This window comes from Papaver somniferum, unplaced genomic scaffold, assembly GCF_003573695.1.
Source record: "Papaver somniferum cultivar HN1 unplaced genomic scaffold, ASM357369v1 unplaced-scaffold_117, whole genome shotgun sequence".
In the NCBI taxonomy this organism is placed as follows: Eukaryota; Viridiplantae; Streptophyta; class Magnoliopsida; order Ranunculales; family Papaveraceae; genus Papaver; species Papaver somniferum.
Genome location: NW_020620714.1, coordinates 5,712,122 through 5,731,161, shown reverse-complemented (window position 1 = coordinate 5,731,161; position 19,040 = coordinate 5,712,122). Strand labels below are relative to the sequence as shown.

Genomic DNA, 19,040 nt, shown 5'->3' with positions numbered 1-19,040 from the left:
CCATGCACTCTTCGTGTTGACCTAAGACAGCAAAAGATAGAGGAAGCCTCCATCTGGCCATGACAACCATGGTGGCATGTTGATCAAAGGTTCTTGCGGGTATTTGTTACCCAAGCTCTATTACAGATGTGATCTTAGGCTTAAGATAAGAAACTTGAATTATTACCTATAGAGTAAATATTCACCAATCCATCGAAAACATTTACTCGATCACTAAGAAACTTGAAATAAAACTACATGATCATAGTCTAGTCTGTGACTCTATCAGCAACATGAATCATACCTATAGATGATTCATAAACAAAATATAACATTTAAATAGAGATACCAACCTTGGAATTGTTGAGGTCTTCCTGAGATTTTTCAATTGCTGCAGCCTAAGAATCATCAACCTATTTTTCCATCTAGCTTCTTTCTCTGGCAATACACAGCTATCTATGTACAAATACCCAGGTAACAGACCATAAAATAAGAATCCCAACCAAAACAAAACAAAAAAATAATTTGTTCTGTTAATAATATAAAAATAGAATATTGTTGCTGATCTTACACTCTTCTTAGGTGTAACCCTAGCAAGTTAGCAGCAATCAATAATTCATTCCATCTCATTCCATTTGAGTCCCTAACCAATTATAATCAAAATAAATTCACAAATCTCATAAATAAGTAAACTAAAAAACATCAAATTAATTGGTTAGGTTTATACGCACTACAGAAGTCACATAGCTTGAGCTAGTGGACTTTCATTACCCAGTTCGAGAGTTTCCCAATTCATACCCATTTGAATGTCACGGATAAAGTTGGTCCTTGTATCTGTCGTATTTAGCTAAAAAAGATTATATGGGTGTAATTTTCCTAAGCATATTAGTGAGATAAAAAAAATTATATGGGTGTAAAAGCTTGGAAGTCTGACTGGTAGAGTTATCACATTATAAAAGCTTGGAAGTCTGATTTATAAACCGAACTCAAATATTGAGTTACCTTGATTTAGATTGCTCGTGTATAACTTAACTGGTAGAGTTATCACATATTATAAAATTTGGAAGTCTGGTTTATAAATTATAACGAAAATCAACCAAACATGTTTTCTCTTAAAAAAGGAAAACCCCTGAAATTAGAACAGGTAACATACAGTTAGTTAGGACTTCGTGTTCAATGAAATAAAAATCAACAAACCTGGCAACCAAATTTTTAATTTGTATAGAGAAAAGGAGGATGGGTAGTGCACATGCAATCCAAAATAAGGTAGCCATCAGCATATGCCTGCTAGCTAAATACAAAAGAACATTCAAATAATAACCAAAGAGCAAGGGAGGTACCAAGGTCTTTGGGGAAGGACCTCCCTTTCCCAGCTGTACGTATGCCTGATTGTGAGTGTTCCTAGTTCCCTGAAAAAGCCTAATAGAAATCCGTGTAATGTGCCCAAATTCTGTTATTAGGTAATGAAAATATTACGTCATAACCTTGTTTTCTATTAGCTTGGTCTCGGTGGTATTTTTTCTTACTGTGAATCAATATTAATCTCTGCAACAAAAAATAAAATAAAAAAATAGTTAATTAGATAAAAGTTCTGAGAAGATGAATATGGTTAGAGTTTACCATTGGTATACCTATGAAATTTTTGGCACAATACTGGGAGACTGAAAAGAAGAAGATCAAACGCAAAAGATTCAGAAATTGTAGATTAATCATCCATGTAATTTGTGCTGGGAGATGGAGTGATAAATCAAAACAAAAAGGTCTACAAATTTAACACTGCAAGCACCCTACAATGAAACCTCACTTGCAGAACTCGTTCCGTGTGTCTCAGTTCATAGTCTCAATTGCCGAAGTTCACGGTCTACTGATTAGATCTACCTTTGTGCCTGAAACACAGAATTAAACTAATTTAGCAAATTAAGAAAGTTTGATTTTAGAGTTGCAATTTACAGTTACAGATGGTGGTGGGGAAGAGGGGTAATACCAAACCCTAGAAAACAAATACAACAATCTCTAAATCAAACAGCAAAAAGAAACTCTAATTTCAGTAATAAATAAAAATAAAAATAAAACTAAATCCTTTCCTTAAGAGTATCGAGACGACATAAATATCAAAATACCTATTACCTCTAATTTAAACACCAGCAGCAGCTCTAGATGAATGAATCCTCCTTGAAAACAACTACCACATCATGGTTATAATAAGATTGAATTCCCTCCAAATTCAGGGTATGTTTGGCTTCATAAAGTTTGAGATTGAGGCAAGGTTGAAGAGAAAATAGGAGAAAAAAAATAGTAGGGCTAGGTTTCTCTATCGGGTTTCACTCTCTGCTCGATGAGATTGAGGCAAAGGTTGAAGAGAAAAGAAGAAAAAGTTTTATGAGAAAGATAAGAGATGAGACGAAATAGAGGCTTCAGGCTTGGTTTTTTTAAGTTCTGGTTTTCTTAGGTTTTGACGGACGGATGTGTATACCTAACGGGCGTAAGTAACGTCCAATTAAGTATTTGGTGTGAACCAAGTGTAAATAATTAGTTAGCTGAAAATTCACACAATAAGTGTTGTACACCCACGTTTTTGCTAACGGGGTTTCAAACGGCTAGTTAAATATAGGGTGTAAAAAGAGTGTTATCCAAGTTATAACCTCTCGACCAATAGAATTTCGTCAAGTGTCCTCTCCAGATTTACTGATGCCCGAAATTTTTATCTAATTTAATTTAAGGGAGTGTCACACTCACCGTGCGACGTGGGAGATCATAATTACTCGAGTTATATGAATCAGCATAACAGAAAAGTTACTCGATCGATTTATACTCAACACAAGTTATATGGGCAAAACCGATTAATATCCCATCAAAGTTATACACAGGCCCAATCATAAGGATAACTGTAAGGCCCAATTTCAAAATAACCGACAAACCCTAACAAATTTACTACTGTATGCTCAAAAAGAATTTGCGCCGATTATGCATTTGATTAGAATTCAACTTTCACATTATGATTTTAGATGCATCCAATCCCAAAGAAAAAACAACACAATTGTTGTATATCGTGGATGGAATCATCACGAGTTCTAAACACAGGCTCTTGATGCTATGAGATTTAATTTTATGGATCATTGTATATTGCATGGTGAACTTCATGATTATCACACAATTATAATATACGAATGGAGTTCATGAAAAATACCTTGTAGCGTTAATTTATGGTACGACGATCATCTTTGGAGCAACGATAATACCTTATAGAGGTCATGGTTTCTCTCTCTTGACCTTAGGAATAATGGGTGGCAATTCCTTCAACACCGTACTGATGGGGTAATTCTTTCAACACCGTATTGATGGGTACTATGTTTCTTTTATAGATATCGAAAGGACTAATTTCCTAGGACTTTAGTTTTACCTTTTGATCTCGACCGTTCATCAAAGAAAAGATATATATTAGGAATGTGACTCCTTATATAAACCCGCTCATAGATATTTAGAAATATCCTAGTTATAATCAAGATTCTCACATGGCCAGTAAAGATAATTAATCTTATAAGAAATTATCTTACATTAACTACTTGTCAGTTACCCTTTACATATACTGGATATCCACTAATATTTATCAGTACAACTTCAGGTACGGGCACGACCTTGGCTCTTGAACTAGTGTTTGAAGCTGAAGTTAAGTACTCTGCGGATACGTTTTATGGGTTCTACAAGAACATAACTGACCTCAAAAATCACTTTCCCGAGATTTATGAGAGTGCTCCATTTATTGAAGTCCATCGACCTAGTGTTGGCAGCGTCAGGCTCTGGAAATACAAACTTGGTATGAAAGTCACACATAAATAATTTTATAATCTGTTGTGATTATTGGAAACTTTTCAGTTATGAATTCTGTGTTTCCACAAAAAAAAATCATATGTTTTACATATTTTTGTTTTTCCTGAACAGATGGGCATTTTGCCACAACCAAGGACATGATGATAACCATGGACAATGAACGTAAGTCGATCACATGAAGTTTGGAGGGAGACATGATGAATTTTAAGATCAAATTGGTCTCTGTTACTCCAACTGGTGGGGGATCCTGTTTGGTAATCATTACCCTCCATCGCAGCAATTCCTTCTTTTTTTCAAGTTTTTGAATTCTGGGGATAGGAATTTAGATCTACGTCATGGGGCTTTCTATATTGCCGGTGGTTTGTTTGTAGTTAGGTCCTGGAGTCCCTTGATTGAGAACTCAATTGCAGAGATGAAGTCCATTCAGATATGGATGTTGATTTACAACGTTCCTCTTCATCTCTGGAACAACTTAGGGCTTGGTCCAATACCTAGTTTTGTGGGAAAACCCTTGATGATGGATGATTGCTCCATCAACAAAACTAGACTCTCGTAAGCAAGGTTTCTTGTTGAGATTAATTTTGATTGCCAGTTCCTGAGCCTTATCCCTTTGTGGATTGATGGAAAATTTGTAATGAATCTCACGTAGAGTATCACTGGAAACCCCGAAAGTGCAATCTCTGTCAATCTTTTGGTCATTCGAGCAATAAATGTTCGTTAAAGAAAGCTAATAGGAAAGCTCACTTGACTCCTAAGAAGAAGCAAAATTATGAGATGTTGAAAAGGATTCAATATTTATGTAAGGAAGGGGAGATAGAGAAGGCAAGGAAGGGTATTGAGATCTCAGATGAGACAACCCTTCTACTTACATTGATGAGCAACCTGATCGGCAAATAACAATTGCTGGTGACGGAGTCTTAGCTAAATCCACAGAGATTGGAAAGAAATTATAAGAACCGTTTATTAAGAGTATAAATTATGCAAGAAGGATTAAGATCTCATCCAAGAAAGGGAATAAGCAAATCCCAATCTGCAATTTGAATCCATATAGCTTCTTAGGTGCTGTTTCTAAAACTGTTTTGGAAGAGTTACCAAAGAGCGGTGAAAAAATGGAAGAGTAGACGAGGATAGTGGTTAGGCAAAGGCTCAAAATACTGAATCTCATGTCTTTCTAACTGCAGCTATAGAAGACTCTGAAGATCATAACGAAGAGAAGAGTGATGTTAATGAAGAAAATGATACAGAAGAACCCAAAGTAGATTCGTGTGAAAATGGAGAGTCTGAATACGATACGCTCAGTGATTTCATGGGTTTCGCAAAGGTAAAGTCAGTTGAGGAGGTCTGTCAATGGAAACCAATGACTAAAGAACAAAATTTGGATAAACTCATGAAGTTTAGTTCATCAATTGGTCTTTTGCGTGGATCTAAAGAAGTAGAAGTTAAGAAAATCTTTGTAGGCATCGTTGATACTTTCCATTCCTCAAAATCAATCAAAGATTTGGCTCCTGGCAATAATAATTTGGGTAGAGGGAAAAGAGGCCAAATACCCAAGAAGAAATTATAGGGTTTTTGTAGTCTTTGTAGGTTTGCACTTATGTTGTTAGGCAGTTGCTGCCAATTTGTTTTTCTTACAGCTTGTGTGTTGGGTCGGCTTTTTCCTTCTCTTTTTTGCGCTTAGGCGCCTCTCATCTTGTACTTCTTTTTTTATTTTGAATAAAATTTTAACCTTTTAAGAGTTAAAAAGAAAATTCGTAGAGTTGCCTTCTCGGATAATCTGACATGGCTAAACTGCTTTCTGCATGTATATGCTACTATGTTGCAATAAAATCTGTGTAGACTCGCTAGGTCTAATTGATAAAATAAATTCTATACAAAGATGAAAAATACACAACTTATGATAAATATGTATTATGCCCAATTTTTCTTTTAAAATTGGTCGGAATAACAGTGTAACGATTATGGTATTACCGGATTAACTTGAGTTGAAAACTGCATATTAAAATTACTTTAGTTTTATGTTTGAGACTTAGATCCTCTTGGGATATTTATCGTCCTACCATACAAATTTTATGTTTGAGACTTAGATCCTCTTGGGATGTTTATCGTCCTACAATATATACAAGGTGCCACACGTTCAATTGGCGGATTTTAATTTTCTTGGATCATAGCCGACAATATTTTGTAATTTAGTGAATCAATTTTACCCACAGGTATTCAGCCTTGCACATTTGCCTCAGACCATGTACATGCCTTCATTCTTAAGGCCTCACAAAACATAAAGTTTTATTCTTTCTTCTGTAACACTTTATATCCCATAAGCATAAGAGGTTAGACATGCATCAACATAAGTACACAAAAGTCAAAACTCATAGTATCTGCAACATAATAAATACAAAGACATGATGTAACAATCCCATTCCATTACATCAAAGGAAGAATAAAAGAATCATCCATTGCATGACCATCACTCAATTAGTGATACTTATTCTCTCAAGCATGATATTACATTTCTGTTAGCTCTCTTCCAATGATTTACAATACCTTTCCTGAAATTTACATCTCAATAACATTGTCAAAAAAAAAAAAAAAATAACAAAAAATAACATGGCCAAAACTGTGATAATCAAATGCACAAGCCTTGGAAAACCAAGTGTTTAAAGGAACCATAACTTTCTAAAGTTGTGCATAACTGACCATCCTTATTTAACTTGTGCTGCAGAACTCATCATTATCATTGGGAGTCGACCATTTTCACGCAAATAGTACAACTGGCTAGTCAGTGATAGATTACATAATTAAAGTGAGGAAAATGAGTTTTGTTCTACTGTTTTTTCTGATATATTCAAGAGAAAGTCCACCGTAGGCACCAACTAATGTTGAAAGTATCGGAGCACAAAAAAAGGTAATCACAAATCATCTTTGGGAAAAATCCCTATTGAGATGTTCCATTTTCCCAATTGTATACAGAAAATCTGCAAGGGGGAAGATTAAATAATTTAGCAGTGTGGAATTCCTTTACATTTCAGATATTGTTTTTTCATCCATTACCAAGAGCAGGCCCTTTCAAAGAACCAATGAGGTATAAAACTGCCGACATTTCCACTTAAGTATATGCTTCTTCTTTTTATATTTCTCAATAAAAATAAGAAATATTAGCCAAGTGTATGTAGAGTGTACATGCAACCAACTAATAAATAAACACAAGTTAGGTTTCTTGTTTGCAAGTTGCAACTGATATTACTATAAATGTACGAAAATGCTATATGAACAAAATAACCACTTGCTAGACTTCGAAAATCATTTCAAGTCATCCTTACTAGTATTACTGCATGGACGGCCATGGCTGATGCGATGGGGTTTGAAGTTGAAGTCAACTGCTTTGCCGATATGTTTTATGGATTTTTCAAGAACAAAATAACCCAACTCATGAATCTCTTTCCCGAAACTTTTAGGAGCATTCAAGTTATCAAAGGAGATGGACCTAGTGTTGGTAGTGCCTGTCTCTGGAAAACGGAACTCGGTATTTAAGAAGCTAATACATACACATACCTTTTTTTGTGTGTTTTAAATGTTTTTCTTTCAAAAATTATATCCATATAATTCGGTTTTTTCACGAATAGGTGGTCGTTTTATCACACAGAAGGCGTAGATGATAGCTGGGAACAGTGAAAATAAGTCCATTAGTTGGAACTTTTTGAAGGGAGGAGACGTGATGAATCTTTACAAAAACTTTCAGATCAAACTGGTATCCGTTACTGCCACTGGTGAAGAATCTTGTTTGGTAGAATGGTCTGTGAATTTTGAGAAAGTCAGAGGAGATTATCTCCTTGTTCCTACTGGTTTTATCAACTTGCTGCGAAAAATTTCCGTAAAGTTGCCTTCTCAGCTAGACAAACAGGGGTAAACACCTCTCTGTGTACACAGGAATGCAACCACGACTATTGTAATAAATGCTGTGTAGAGATACTACACCTAATTAATCAAATAAATTAAGCGCAAAGTTGGATGACTTCTTAAATATATGTTCAATGCTAAAAAAACGGCCTTACGTACCTCTGACCCGAGGAAGAACTAAAACTGCATTACGTTGGACTGAATTTAATTCATCACGTTTTAATTCACTTCTCCCAAAAGTTTAATTGCAGTTTATGCAGATTAATGTTCTAAGAAATCATCCTTAAGTCATTTTTGATTCTGAGATCAACTTGAACTAATTATCTTCGACAAGTCAAGTTTAATTCGAAGATGCATGTCCGCATGTACTCTCATTAGCTGCTAGCTATGCTTCATAAAAAATAAAAAATAATAAAAGCTTCTAGCTACAAGACTATTTTGTAATCAATTTGTGCACTTTCGAACTGCAATTTCTTTGATTTACGAATGCGTTAACTTGTGTTGCACAAACTTCAAAAACTGATCCATTTTGCAAAAACCAACCAGCAAGGTATTGTGTTATGGCGTTGTGTTGTGTTGAGATCACTTCAGAATACATAGGCTGCCCAGTTATTAATTACTATCCCTGGTTGGCCAGGGAAACGGGCTTTCCAGGTTCTCAGTGTCCTAACTTCTATCTGAATAATCTTTACACAACCAACACCTCTGCCTATTGGTTCCAAACAACAATTGCTAATAATTAGGTCCTCAACTCGTAATTTTCTATGTTGGACTAACTAATACTGTAATCGTGATAAACACTACTGGTGGGTTTGTTTACATAATTCACAATTTCGAGGAATTCATAAATTCATGGGATTACAAATTCTGGGATTCATATAAATTCTTTGTGCATTTGGTAACTCAATTAAAATTCCTAAGATTTATAAAGTTTTCTTGTATTAAAGTCTTTGTACCGTTTGGCATTACCTAAAATCTTAAAATTGCATATATATGGGATTTAAAGTTAAAAAAAAGTGGGTCCATAAATCCCTTGATAAGTTTCCCAGCAAATCTTAGGGGGAGGGGTCGGAATCCATATGGAGGATTTGCTAGAAAACTGAATCCCGTAGGAAACGTGATTCCAAGGATTCGAATAATCAAACGTACAAAGAAAAACGTAATTCTACCAAATCCCCTGGACCCATAAATTCCACCTTTAAATTCTCCATCCAAACCCATCATACAAAAGCTCCGAATAGTTAGGCATGGGAAAATCCCTTTACATTTTTGTAGTTTTATCTTTTCCTTATAAGACCATGCACCTTTTAAGAACCAATCAGGTAAGAGTGCCCACATTTCCACTTACTAGGTCTGGATATAATTAAGAGGCAATAGCTAAGTGCACAGCAGAGTGTACAACCATGATGAATGCACAAATGAGGATTTGCATTTGGTATTCTTATGTGCACGTCATCAATGTTCTATCTATGTATATATCTACTCACTGGATGATCAGCAGTATAATGCCAGACATGGCTGAATTAGGTCATTATGTTTTTTCAAAGAGTTGGCAAAGAAACAAAGATGCCAAAGAATAAGATAAATAGGTTAGATTAATTAATAAACTTAATATCAAAACAAAAATTAAGCATAAGAACAATCACTATGTGGTGAGCCTATTACTTTTCCCGAGTCCTGCTAGATTACTCACAACTTGCACGCTACTAATTCGTGTCTATGATTTAAGGGTTAAGAGTTCATCTAGATTTCCTAAATCCTTGGGATGGTGAATTCTTTGAGACAAATACGATAATCTAAGGGTTAAGAGTTCGCCATGCCACCTATGTTTCCTTCTTAACATAACCTAGAAATCTGGATGATTTAACTTCTAGGGTTTGTTTCGCATGTTTTTCCATTTTTAAGAGAACTCGAAGTAGTATCGTTGGAAAATCAAGACCGATTAATTTGCAAGATCAGAAAATATATAAACTTAGGGTTTTGAAATCTGTCCATTATCATGGGTGACAATCTCTCTACAGAGAAACATTTTTTCGCGTTTAACAGCTGAAATCGTCTTAATATGCAAACCAGTATGCAAAGCATGGAATATATTCTTATGGCACCATGAATCACCACAAGAATTTTTCTAAGACGTGGCAGCTCAACCTCACCGCCATGATCATAACAATAGTACTGCATGTTTTAAGGTAAGTCTAGGTCACCTACTATACTATTCTAGCCGCAGGAAATCCTACCACTACACCCAAGTTGTTATTCACACTCAAAACCTACCAAAAACCAGTGAAAGAACAAGATTCAATCCATTTTATTTTTTCATAAGGTTTATCCACAGAAATGGAGATATTTCTCAAGAAATACAAACCCTAATTCTCAGAAAATCTGTACGGGGAAAGCTTAAATAGTTAAGCAGTGGGAAATTCCTTCACATTTTAGATATTGTTTTTTCATCCATTACCAAGAGCCGGCCCTTCCCAAGAACCAATGAGGTATAAGACTGCCCACATTTCCACTTAAGTATATGCTTCTTCTTTTTATATTTCTCAATAAAAATAAGAGATATTAAGTGTGTGTACTATGTACATGCAACCAACTTATAAATAAACACAAGTTAGGTATTCTGTTCGCAACTGATATTACTATAAAAGAATAGGTCATTCTATACATATATAGACAAAGACCATCCATTCCGTCTATCCACTTGCTAGATTTCGATAATTATTTCAAATCATCAGTACTAGTATTACTGCAGGGACGGCCATGGCTGATGCGATGGGGTTTGAAGTTGAAGTCAACTGCTCTGCCAATATGTTTTATGGATTTTTCAAGAACAAAGTAACTCAACTCGCGAATCACTTTCCCGAAACTTATAAGAGGATTCAAGTTATCAAAGGAGATGGAACTAGTGTTGGCAGTGTCTGCCTCTGGAAAATAGAGCTCGGTATTTAAGAAGCTAATACATGCACATGCACATTTTTGTTTTAAATGTTTTCGTTTCAAAAAATTAGATGCATATAATTTGGATTTTTCATGAACAGATGGTCGTTTTATCACACAGAAGGCGGAGATGATAGCTGTGAACAGTGAAAATAAGTCCATTACTTGGAACTTTTTGAAGGGAGGAGACGTGATGAATCTTTACAAAAGCTTTCAGATCAAACTGGTCTCCGTCACTCCAACTGGTGAAGAATCCTGTTTGGTAGAATGGTCTGTAAATTATGAGAACGCCAGAGGAGATTATCTTCTTATTCCAACTGGTTTTATCAACTTGCTGCGAAAAATTTCCGTTAAGTTGCCTTCTCAGCTAAACAAACAGGGCTAAACACCTGACTGTGTTCATGGGAATGCAACCACGACGACTACTGTAATAAAAGCTGTGTAGAGATACTACACCTAATTAATTTAAATAAATTCAGTACAAAGTTGGATGACCTTTTAAACGTATGCCCAATGTTAAAAAAAAGGCCTCACCTTGAAGAACTAAAACTGCATGATGTGGGCTGAATTTAATTTTCACTTATCTCAAAAGTTTAATTTCACTTCATGCAGATTAATGTTCTGAGAAATCATCCATAATTCATTTTTGAGTCTGAGATCAACTTGGACTAATTATCTTCCGCAAGTGAAGTTTAAATTTAAAATATGCATATGCGCATCTACTAAGACTAGCTGCTAGCTACGAGACTTGAGCATACACTATGTCCGAAGTTTCGTAATCAATTGATGGACTTTCGAACTGCGGTTTCTTGGATTTATTAATGCGTTAACTTGTGTTGCACAAAACCTCAAAAACTGCTCGATCAATTTGGCAACCAACCAGCAAAGGTATGGTGTATTTAGTGTTGATCATTTTAGACTACAAAGGCTTCCCTGATACTCTCCCTGGTTTGTTCAGGGAACAGGAATTGCGCGGTTATCAGTACCTCAGGCTCTACTTCTATCAATTAAAATTCACAGTGAATAGGTTTCTACACAACTCGCACCATTGCTGATTGGTTGAAAACCAAGTATCAACGACTGCCAATAAACTAAAGGTCCTCAAACTACCTATTTCCTAAGTGGGACTAATCAATACTGTAATCGTGTCAAACACTACAAAAGCTCCAAATAGTTACGCAATGGGAAAATCCCTTTACATTTTTTATGTTCTAATTTTTTCCTTATAAAGTCAAGGCACCTTTTAAAAACACAAAATTGATTAAAAAGACCAAAATCAATAATTTTTGGGTGAAATTGACATTTAGATTTTTGATATTGTTTAAATAGACAAAAATGTAAAAATAGCGAGGATGTAAATAGTTTCATCCTACCCATTTTCAAATATTTTTTCTTATATTCAATTTACATCAGGATGCATCCAGTTTCATCCTTGCTATTTTTAAGTTTAAGTCAGGATGAATCCAGTTTCATTCTTGCTCTTTTTATGGTGTCCATTTCACCCATACTAATTTTTACTCGTCCATTTGAACCATGTTTAAAAATATTTGGACAAATAACCCATTTTCCGTTTTAAAAACCAATCAGGTAAGAGTGCCCACATTTCCACTTTCAAGATCTGAATATAATTCAGGGACGATGGCTAAGTGCACAACCATGATGAACGCACAAATATTCTAGGAAGTAAGAACGACTTGATTTTTAACATTGCGTAATGATGTTATTCACTGCAGAGGCTGGGAGAGTGTTTCATAGTTTGGTATGTCCATTTCTATCTGTTCTAATTTTTACTTTGGTATGTCCATTTCTATCTGTCCGTTCTGTTTATAGACATATTTTTCCTTTAAACTATCAAATATACTTTTTATTTTTTATAATTATATAATCATTTTTAATATCAAAATGTTAAATAATATCACCAAATATAAGGGAAAAACTTTCTCAATATCTTTGTATTAATTGTCATTCCTTTTTTAAATAAAAACATTTATGGATAGAAAAATAAATTTCCTAAATTGTGGATTCCATGATAAGAGCTTCTCCAATGGTTGTTGTATGTATTTCCTATGTGGCAATACAAACAAGACATCTTTATTCCAAATTTTCCTTAAGTTTAGGTGAAAAAAGTTATTCATCTCCAATGGTGTTGTTTGTGATCATTTTCTTATTGATTGTAAATTTTATGTTCAGTAATTTTAAGATTTTATTAGATATAAAAATGATTATTTATTGTATTAGAATTAATTTTAGTAAAAAAAATATATTTTTAATTAAAAAAAGCTGACTAGGATGATAGACAATGTCAACGGAAAAGTGGGAAACAAGACATTCCCCTTGACATTTCCTGCCTAACGTCATGCATACATTGATTTATGACATCCGGGTTGGAGAATAATATTAGAGAAAATGGATGTGTATCCTAGGTGGATTTTGACATTTATCTCCACACACATACCATTGGAAAAGCTCTAAGAGCAATATTTCCTAAAATAATAATACTATCCAATTTATACTCCCTCCGTTCCATTTTAGATGTGTGTTTAGGGTTATTTTTTTGTTCCACATTACTTGATAGTTTTCATATTTTTCCCACAAAACTACCATCAATACCCTCACATTTTTTCTTGGAACCATAAGTCTATTTTTAAACACACAAATAACAATTAATGTTTGAAGACTTTTCTTAAGGGTATAAGTAGAATTCTTTTATATCTCTCTTCGTTTCTTAATCTGCGTGAAAACTCCAAAAACATCATCTAAAATGGAACGGGGGAGTAGTTTTTAACATTAATAGTTTAATTTTGGCAATAATATAACATTAAATAGGATAGTCAAGGGCTAGTCATGACATTTTATAGGAGTTCCTTAATATCTTGACAAAGCATGTATTTCTGAATCCCAATGAAGGAATATTACATTTCAAATTACACGATTTTTGTGACTCATTACCTAAGGCTAGGATGTAACTGCCTGAGTTTTAAGGTTGCTCTTATATACGAACACAAACACCTCTAATTTTACGGTTGTAACTATTGGAAATCCAGTAGCACATCCAATTTGTTATTCCCTTGTTCTTGACTCATTTTATCTTCAAGCCATACAACAATTTCTAGACCTAGCTTCTTTGAACATTAAATGATGATATGAAGTGCTAAAAATATAAAAGAAACACACAAATTTTACATGGTTCGATCTTTGAGTAGATCTACATCGATGGATTTTACTATGAATAATTGATATACTAGATGAGACTCCATTAATGAGTCTTTGGAGCTCTTTTTAAATCTAGTTTTTGGGAAGAAGATGAAGTTAGGGAAAATATAATCCCTTTCTCTCTCTTGCTTTTTCCTTTAAGTACTAGAGTCAGTAGGTTGAAATTACATAAATGTCCTTTACTTATAAATTAAGAAAACTAAGCTAAGATGTTATGTAGACTATCCTAGGGATGTTATACTACTTCGGCCTTCATTTGACGCCACACGCCGAGTGTGGTTTTTGGTATCTACAACGGTATTTATTCAATCTCCACTTACGGACAAATTGATTCCACTGTACTCTCAAGTCTCAACTGAGAGTAAGGAATCAAAGAGGACCGAGCCTAAGAAAACCAAAAGAAACAACCTTATCGAAGCCCAAGAAACCAATTAATATTGCCCGTTAAGGTAGGATACCCGAGACAAATGAAAACCCTAATTAACATCATCTTTTCCAAAGCCGCCGTTCACACTTTCCACCACCACTAACCATTGCAGGCACCGCCACTTAATTTTTTGATCAACAGAAACCCAGCACCGTTGTTGATTAAGAACTGAAGATCGGAAGCCAGATCATCATCAGAAACCAACACCTTTGTTGGTTAAGGACTGATGTGAAAGATTGGTTATAGGGGATGTATTAGAACTATCTAAAGGATGTGAGATGGGGTGTATAAAGTGGTTGATGAAGATTTCTGTTGGGTTGAGATTAAGTGTGCTTCTATTGGCTTTGATTTGATTGACGAAGATTACACTGATGAAGAACTAGTAAGATGGGAACTAAGATGAGGTGAGCTTGGCAAGGGACAACATCTTCGGGAATTCAACTTCAAGTGAGACAAAGGTAGAGAGAACTTCAATCGTTCCTGTCAACTTGACCTTTTTACTCAACATCTAGGGTTGTGTTAGAAACAAAACAAAACAAAAAAAACAAGAACAATTTAAGTTCTAGGGTTGCTTCACAAATATACCATCAAGGGTGGCAATCTCGCGGGAAGTTCCTGAGGCTCCTCAACGAATTTGGTTGATGCCAAGACGTAAGATTTCTCTACCTATAATACTACTACTAATTCAGTGGCGGGCAACCTCCCTATAGACGTAGCTCTTGACATTTTTTTTGTCGATTATCAAGTGAATTCGTCTTAATATGTAAACGAGTATGCAAAACATGGCATAAGCACTTATCCCTGGAGCATAAAAACTTTGCTAAGATACACTTGCGGAAACTCAATCATCACCATCTTGATCACAACAGTGTTACAAAGGTGGTGCAGGTTCTAAGGTGAGTAGTCAGCATGGTCTTATTTTCTTATTGAAGTAAAAAAAAATATTACACTCGTCATGATCACCACCTTAACTATGGAGAATATGATGAGAATAATTTTACTGTTCAGAAAGCACTTGCATCTTCCCCTTAAAGGCCTTGACAAATAAAGCTCTCACGTTAAACGGTGATGAAACTCTTGCTTCCTACATCTAGAAAGGCCTTTTTTAATGTAGAAGCTATGGTGAGGACACTTGGCATAACTCTATTGGTTCTAATAATTAAGATCTGGTTACAATTTGGATATATCATATACTAAACTGTTCGTTAGTAACGGCGTAGACAAAATAAGTAGGTGGACAATACTTATATTAGAATTTGAGCTTAAATGATTTTGTTACATTGTGTTTACACCTATACTTAACTGTACTTTAATAAGGGTGGACAAAACTTACTTCCAAAATGTTAAATAAATAAAAAATACGTTACATAAAAATAAAAAAGAAGAAAAAAACGTGAAAAAAGAAATTCGTGATTCACCGAAAAAAGGGAATCGCATATACACGAAATCTGGATTTCGTGTTAAAGAAGGAAATAGGTAATTCACCTTAATTAGCCTATCTTTATGTGTATATACATGGGCAGCGTAACATAAAGTCGTTGCATCTGTAGGATTGTGCAATTACAAAGTTCGTGCAATTAATATATATCTAAATTGCCTCTATGGTCCAGCGTATGGCTCTTCTTTACGGCATACATGCGTCTCTGATTCTTTATCGTTATTGCCATTGTCCAGGTTGAAAGCACTTGGTTTGGCTCTTTTAGAGCCGAACGTTATGATCATGAAAACGCATCTCTATTTTGTTACGCCTCATTCTACTTTTTGGTAATCTAGCTTCACGCTCAGTATGTCTAGGTTTTAGGGACGCCAATAGTTGGAGATTATAAGCATGGTTGGCATGCTCACAGGAACTGGAAATATCATCCTTGGACCCACTCAATGGAGAGATTCTCTGAGAAGCTTCCTATCAGATAAGGAACCTCAGTTACACCTTTACTGTAGGAAAAAAAGCTGGGACATTTTGAACTAATAGCCCCAAAATGGGGGAGCTTAACCGATTAGGTTGAAGTCGAGATATGGAGGAGGCACTCTTTCAGCACATTATGAGCGTTTCACCATAACAAAGGCATCAGGTACTAAAATTACAACAATGGTTGTGGTAGCGGTAGCAAGCTATCGTCTTTTCTGGGTTGCCGAACTGGCATCTCCAATTGTAGTCAATCGATAGGAAAAAAACAAAGAAAGGGTAATACTTTTTGATCCCTACATTAACTTTTTGATGAATATCTTTGCAAGGTACGCAAACAATTAGTGCATCTCATATTAGGCCGTACCAGATGTATCACTCTAACAACACTTGCTGTTTCTGAGGTATCATGGTCCTATTTTCTAAATAAAGTCCAGTATTCTTAATCTTTCTTGAATCACTAAGGCAGATCTCCTTTTTTCAGTGCTTGACTGAAAATTTCTTGATCCCGTAATCCATACAGGGAATGGAGGAATAAAATCGATGTATCTAAACTGTAAAGGGGAAGCAAAGATCAAAAAAGGTTTGTAGTTTTATCTATATAATAACTGTATCTCAATTCTTTGTTGAGGATTCATGTATTCTGCATTAACGTAGTAATTTTGTTCAACATCCAAAAATATTTCCTTTCATATACTTTGAATTTTTGCTTACCAATCCCAGAGTATAAGTCATGTTAATTTTCTCATGCCTTCATTTGTTGTTTTAGGGGAGATTCAAAGAACTGGTGAATGAAAGCGATCGAAAGTGGCATTAAATTCCGTACTGAGGCTTTCACCCATTGCCATTTATCCGAAACATTGTAATGTGAGTATGTGATTGAAGCCTGCAGAAATTGCAGAAGCTAGATCCTTAAATTTATGAATATCTAACTCTATTTGAGTTTATTTTTTTCCGGTCATAAATATTGTATCCGCACTATTTCATCTACCAAGTTTAAATATATTTCTAAATTTGTTCGTAGCAATGGACACTTAACTTACCATCATATTCTCCTCCAATTATCTATATCTCAAGTTGGTGGCCTTAATTAAAAAGGTTTACATGTGCGTTTGCATGAAACTCAGCTTGAACTGATTTCGTTTTTCAAGTTAAACTGTAATCTCTGTATAATTTATGTTTTGTTGTTGTTCTTTCCTTTCCAGTGACTATTGATTTGATCTTCTTTGTATAGTTGCAAGTGGAATGGACTTGAAGATGTAAGAATGGATGAAAATTAAGTAAAAAAAAACTTCATGTTTTTATATCCACTTTTGATGTTTGTTTTTACATGTTTAAGGTCTTTTGGTAATTGGTACATTCTCATTGCTTTAATCTTATTTCTATCTCTCTTTTGGTCTTCGGTCTGGAGACAGTTGGTTAATTAGGAGTACTCGGTTGATTCTTTACGTGCAGGCCATCGAAGAAAATTTGCTAGATTAGTGTTGATCAGAGTTGAATGACCCATTCCAAAGGCAATGCGGGAGTTCCCATGAAGGTTGAAAATTGAGTTATTCTACCACCCTAGACGACTAACTATCGATGATTTGAAGATAGTCAAGAGAATAAACCAATTGCAGCAAAGTTAAGCAAATGAACTATGTGTAAGGCCTTTTCTGAATTGATGCAAGAAAAGATAACTGAAAATTTGTTTCGAAATACTAGGGTGAAGTTAGGGTCCTCAGAAGCTATTTACGGCATGCCGTCACACAATTTGGTGCCCATGCATGTAAGCGCGTTCATGCTCACTAACCGTTGTTGAACCGTATGACACCATAATTAGATCTTCTTCCTTAATTCCGCTATGCGCATAACATTTTCAATGACAGTGACTAAATACAACTCACGTTTTGGTTAATTACAACCTAATCTTAAAATCTAAAATGTTGGTAACCAAAACCCACTTTCTTATTGGACTCTTGTTTTCACGGGATTAACCTAATTTTCCAGATATCAGCACATGACTTTGGAACTATTATTCATCTCTCTAGGTCTTCATCTCTCCATGCTAATATCAATCTTGATTAATTTATGATGAACTATCGAAGGCTTTTACGATTTCTGCGTCCAAGTTGGAAAAATTGGACATGGATCATCTTTTTCTTGTCGTGATATATATCATTTGCTTTGAACTGTACAATATGTAATCTAATTGATCAAATCCTTGTTCTCCTCCGATCACTATCTTTTCCTTGAATTCATATATATGTACACCGGTTAAAAATAAATTTTCGTTAATGAGATTAGGGTTTGAGATTTAGAATCGACTTTGATTTTTTGTCACTCAAGTGAGTTTTTCAAATTTCAAGTCGTAGAAATTATTACAAATTCTTTAGTTTAGAAATTGCATAACTTTATTGATGCATCGCCAATCATGCAGTGGTTGAGTTTAACTTTAATGGCGTAAAGAAGGACTTCACGGTAAAAAAGACAAAAAATGAGGAGATGGTTTGCACCCACATATGAATGGTTTAAAAAATATTTTGATTTTAAAGAAGGTTGTAGGTAACATATATGTGGGTTGTATTTAATCACTGCCTTTTCAATTGCACAATAATACTCCCTCCGTTCTTTTTTAATAGGCCAGTTTCTATAAATAAAAGTTTCAAAAAAATAGATCAGTTTCCTAATTGGGAAAGTCAAATGTTATTTTAATTTTTTGGGACCACTTTTCTCTTAACTTCTTTTGATGACAAGTGTCATGTGGACCACTTCACTTTACTTCTTTTGCTAACAAGTGTCATGGGGACCATTTCACTTCACTTCTTTTATTGACAAGTGTCATGAGGACCACTTTCAATGATTAGTTCTCTTAAT

General features: G+C 34.8%; 1 protein-coding gene and 1 long non-coding RNA gene across 2 annotated transcripts; one reads left to right on the top strand and one right to left on the bottom strand.

Moving 5' to 3' along the window:
• Positions 1–693: 693 nt before the first annotated feature.
• LOC113329482 lies at positions 694–2,354 on the bottom strand. Its single transcript, XR_003349909.1, has 3 exons — positions 2,107–2,354; positions 1,611–1,865; positions 694–1,524 (listed from the first exon to the last, which is right to left on the bottom strand). It is a non-coding gene; the product is annotated as an uncharacterized LOC113329482 (long non-coding RNA).
• A 7,975-nt stretch (positions 2,355–10,329) lies between these two features.
• On the top strand, positions 10,330–11,141 carry LOC113329420 (major latex protein 146-like). The gene is made up of 2 exons (XM_026576296.1): positions 10,330–10,642; positions 10,740–11,141. The coding sequence occupies exons 1-2, from the start codon at positions 10,462–10,464 to the stop codon at positions 11,021–11,023; spliced, it is 465 nt and encodes a 154-aa protein (XP_026432081.1). The 5' UTR covers positions 10,330–10,461; the 3' UTR covers positions 11,024–11,141.
• The last annotated feature ends 7,899 nt before the right edge of the window (positions 11,142–19,040 follow it).

Bases quoted from the DNA above. Each gene is read 5' to 3' on its own strand.
- LOC113329420 (XM_026576296.1), top strand. From the start codon at position 10,462: ATGGCTGATGCGATGGGGTTTGAAGTTGAAGTCAACTGCTCTGCCAAT. The intron at 10,643-10,739 runs GTATTTAAGAAG...TTTCATGAACAG, and splicing joins CCTCTGGAAAATAGAGCTCG to ATGGTCGTTTTATCACACAG.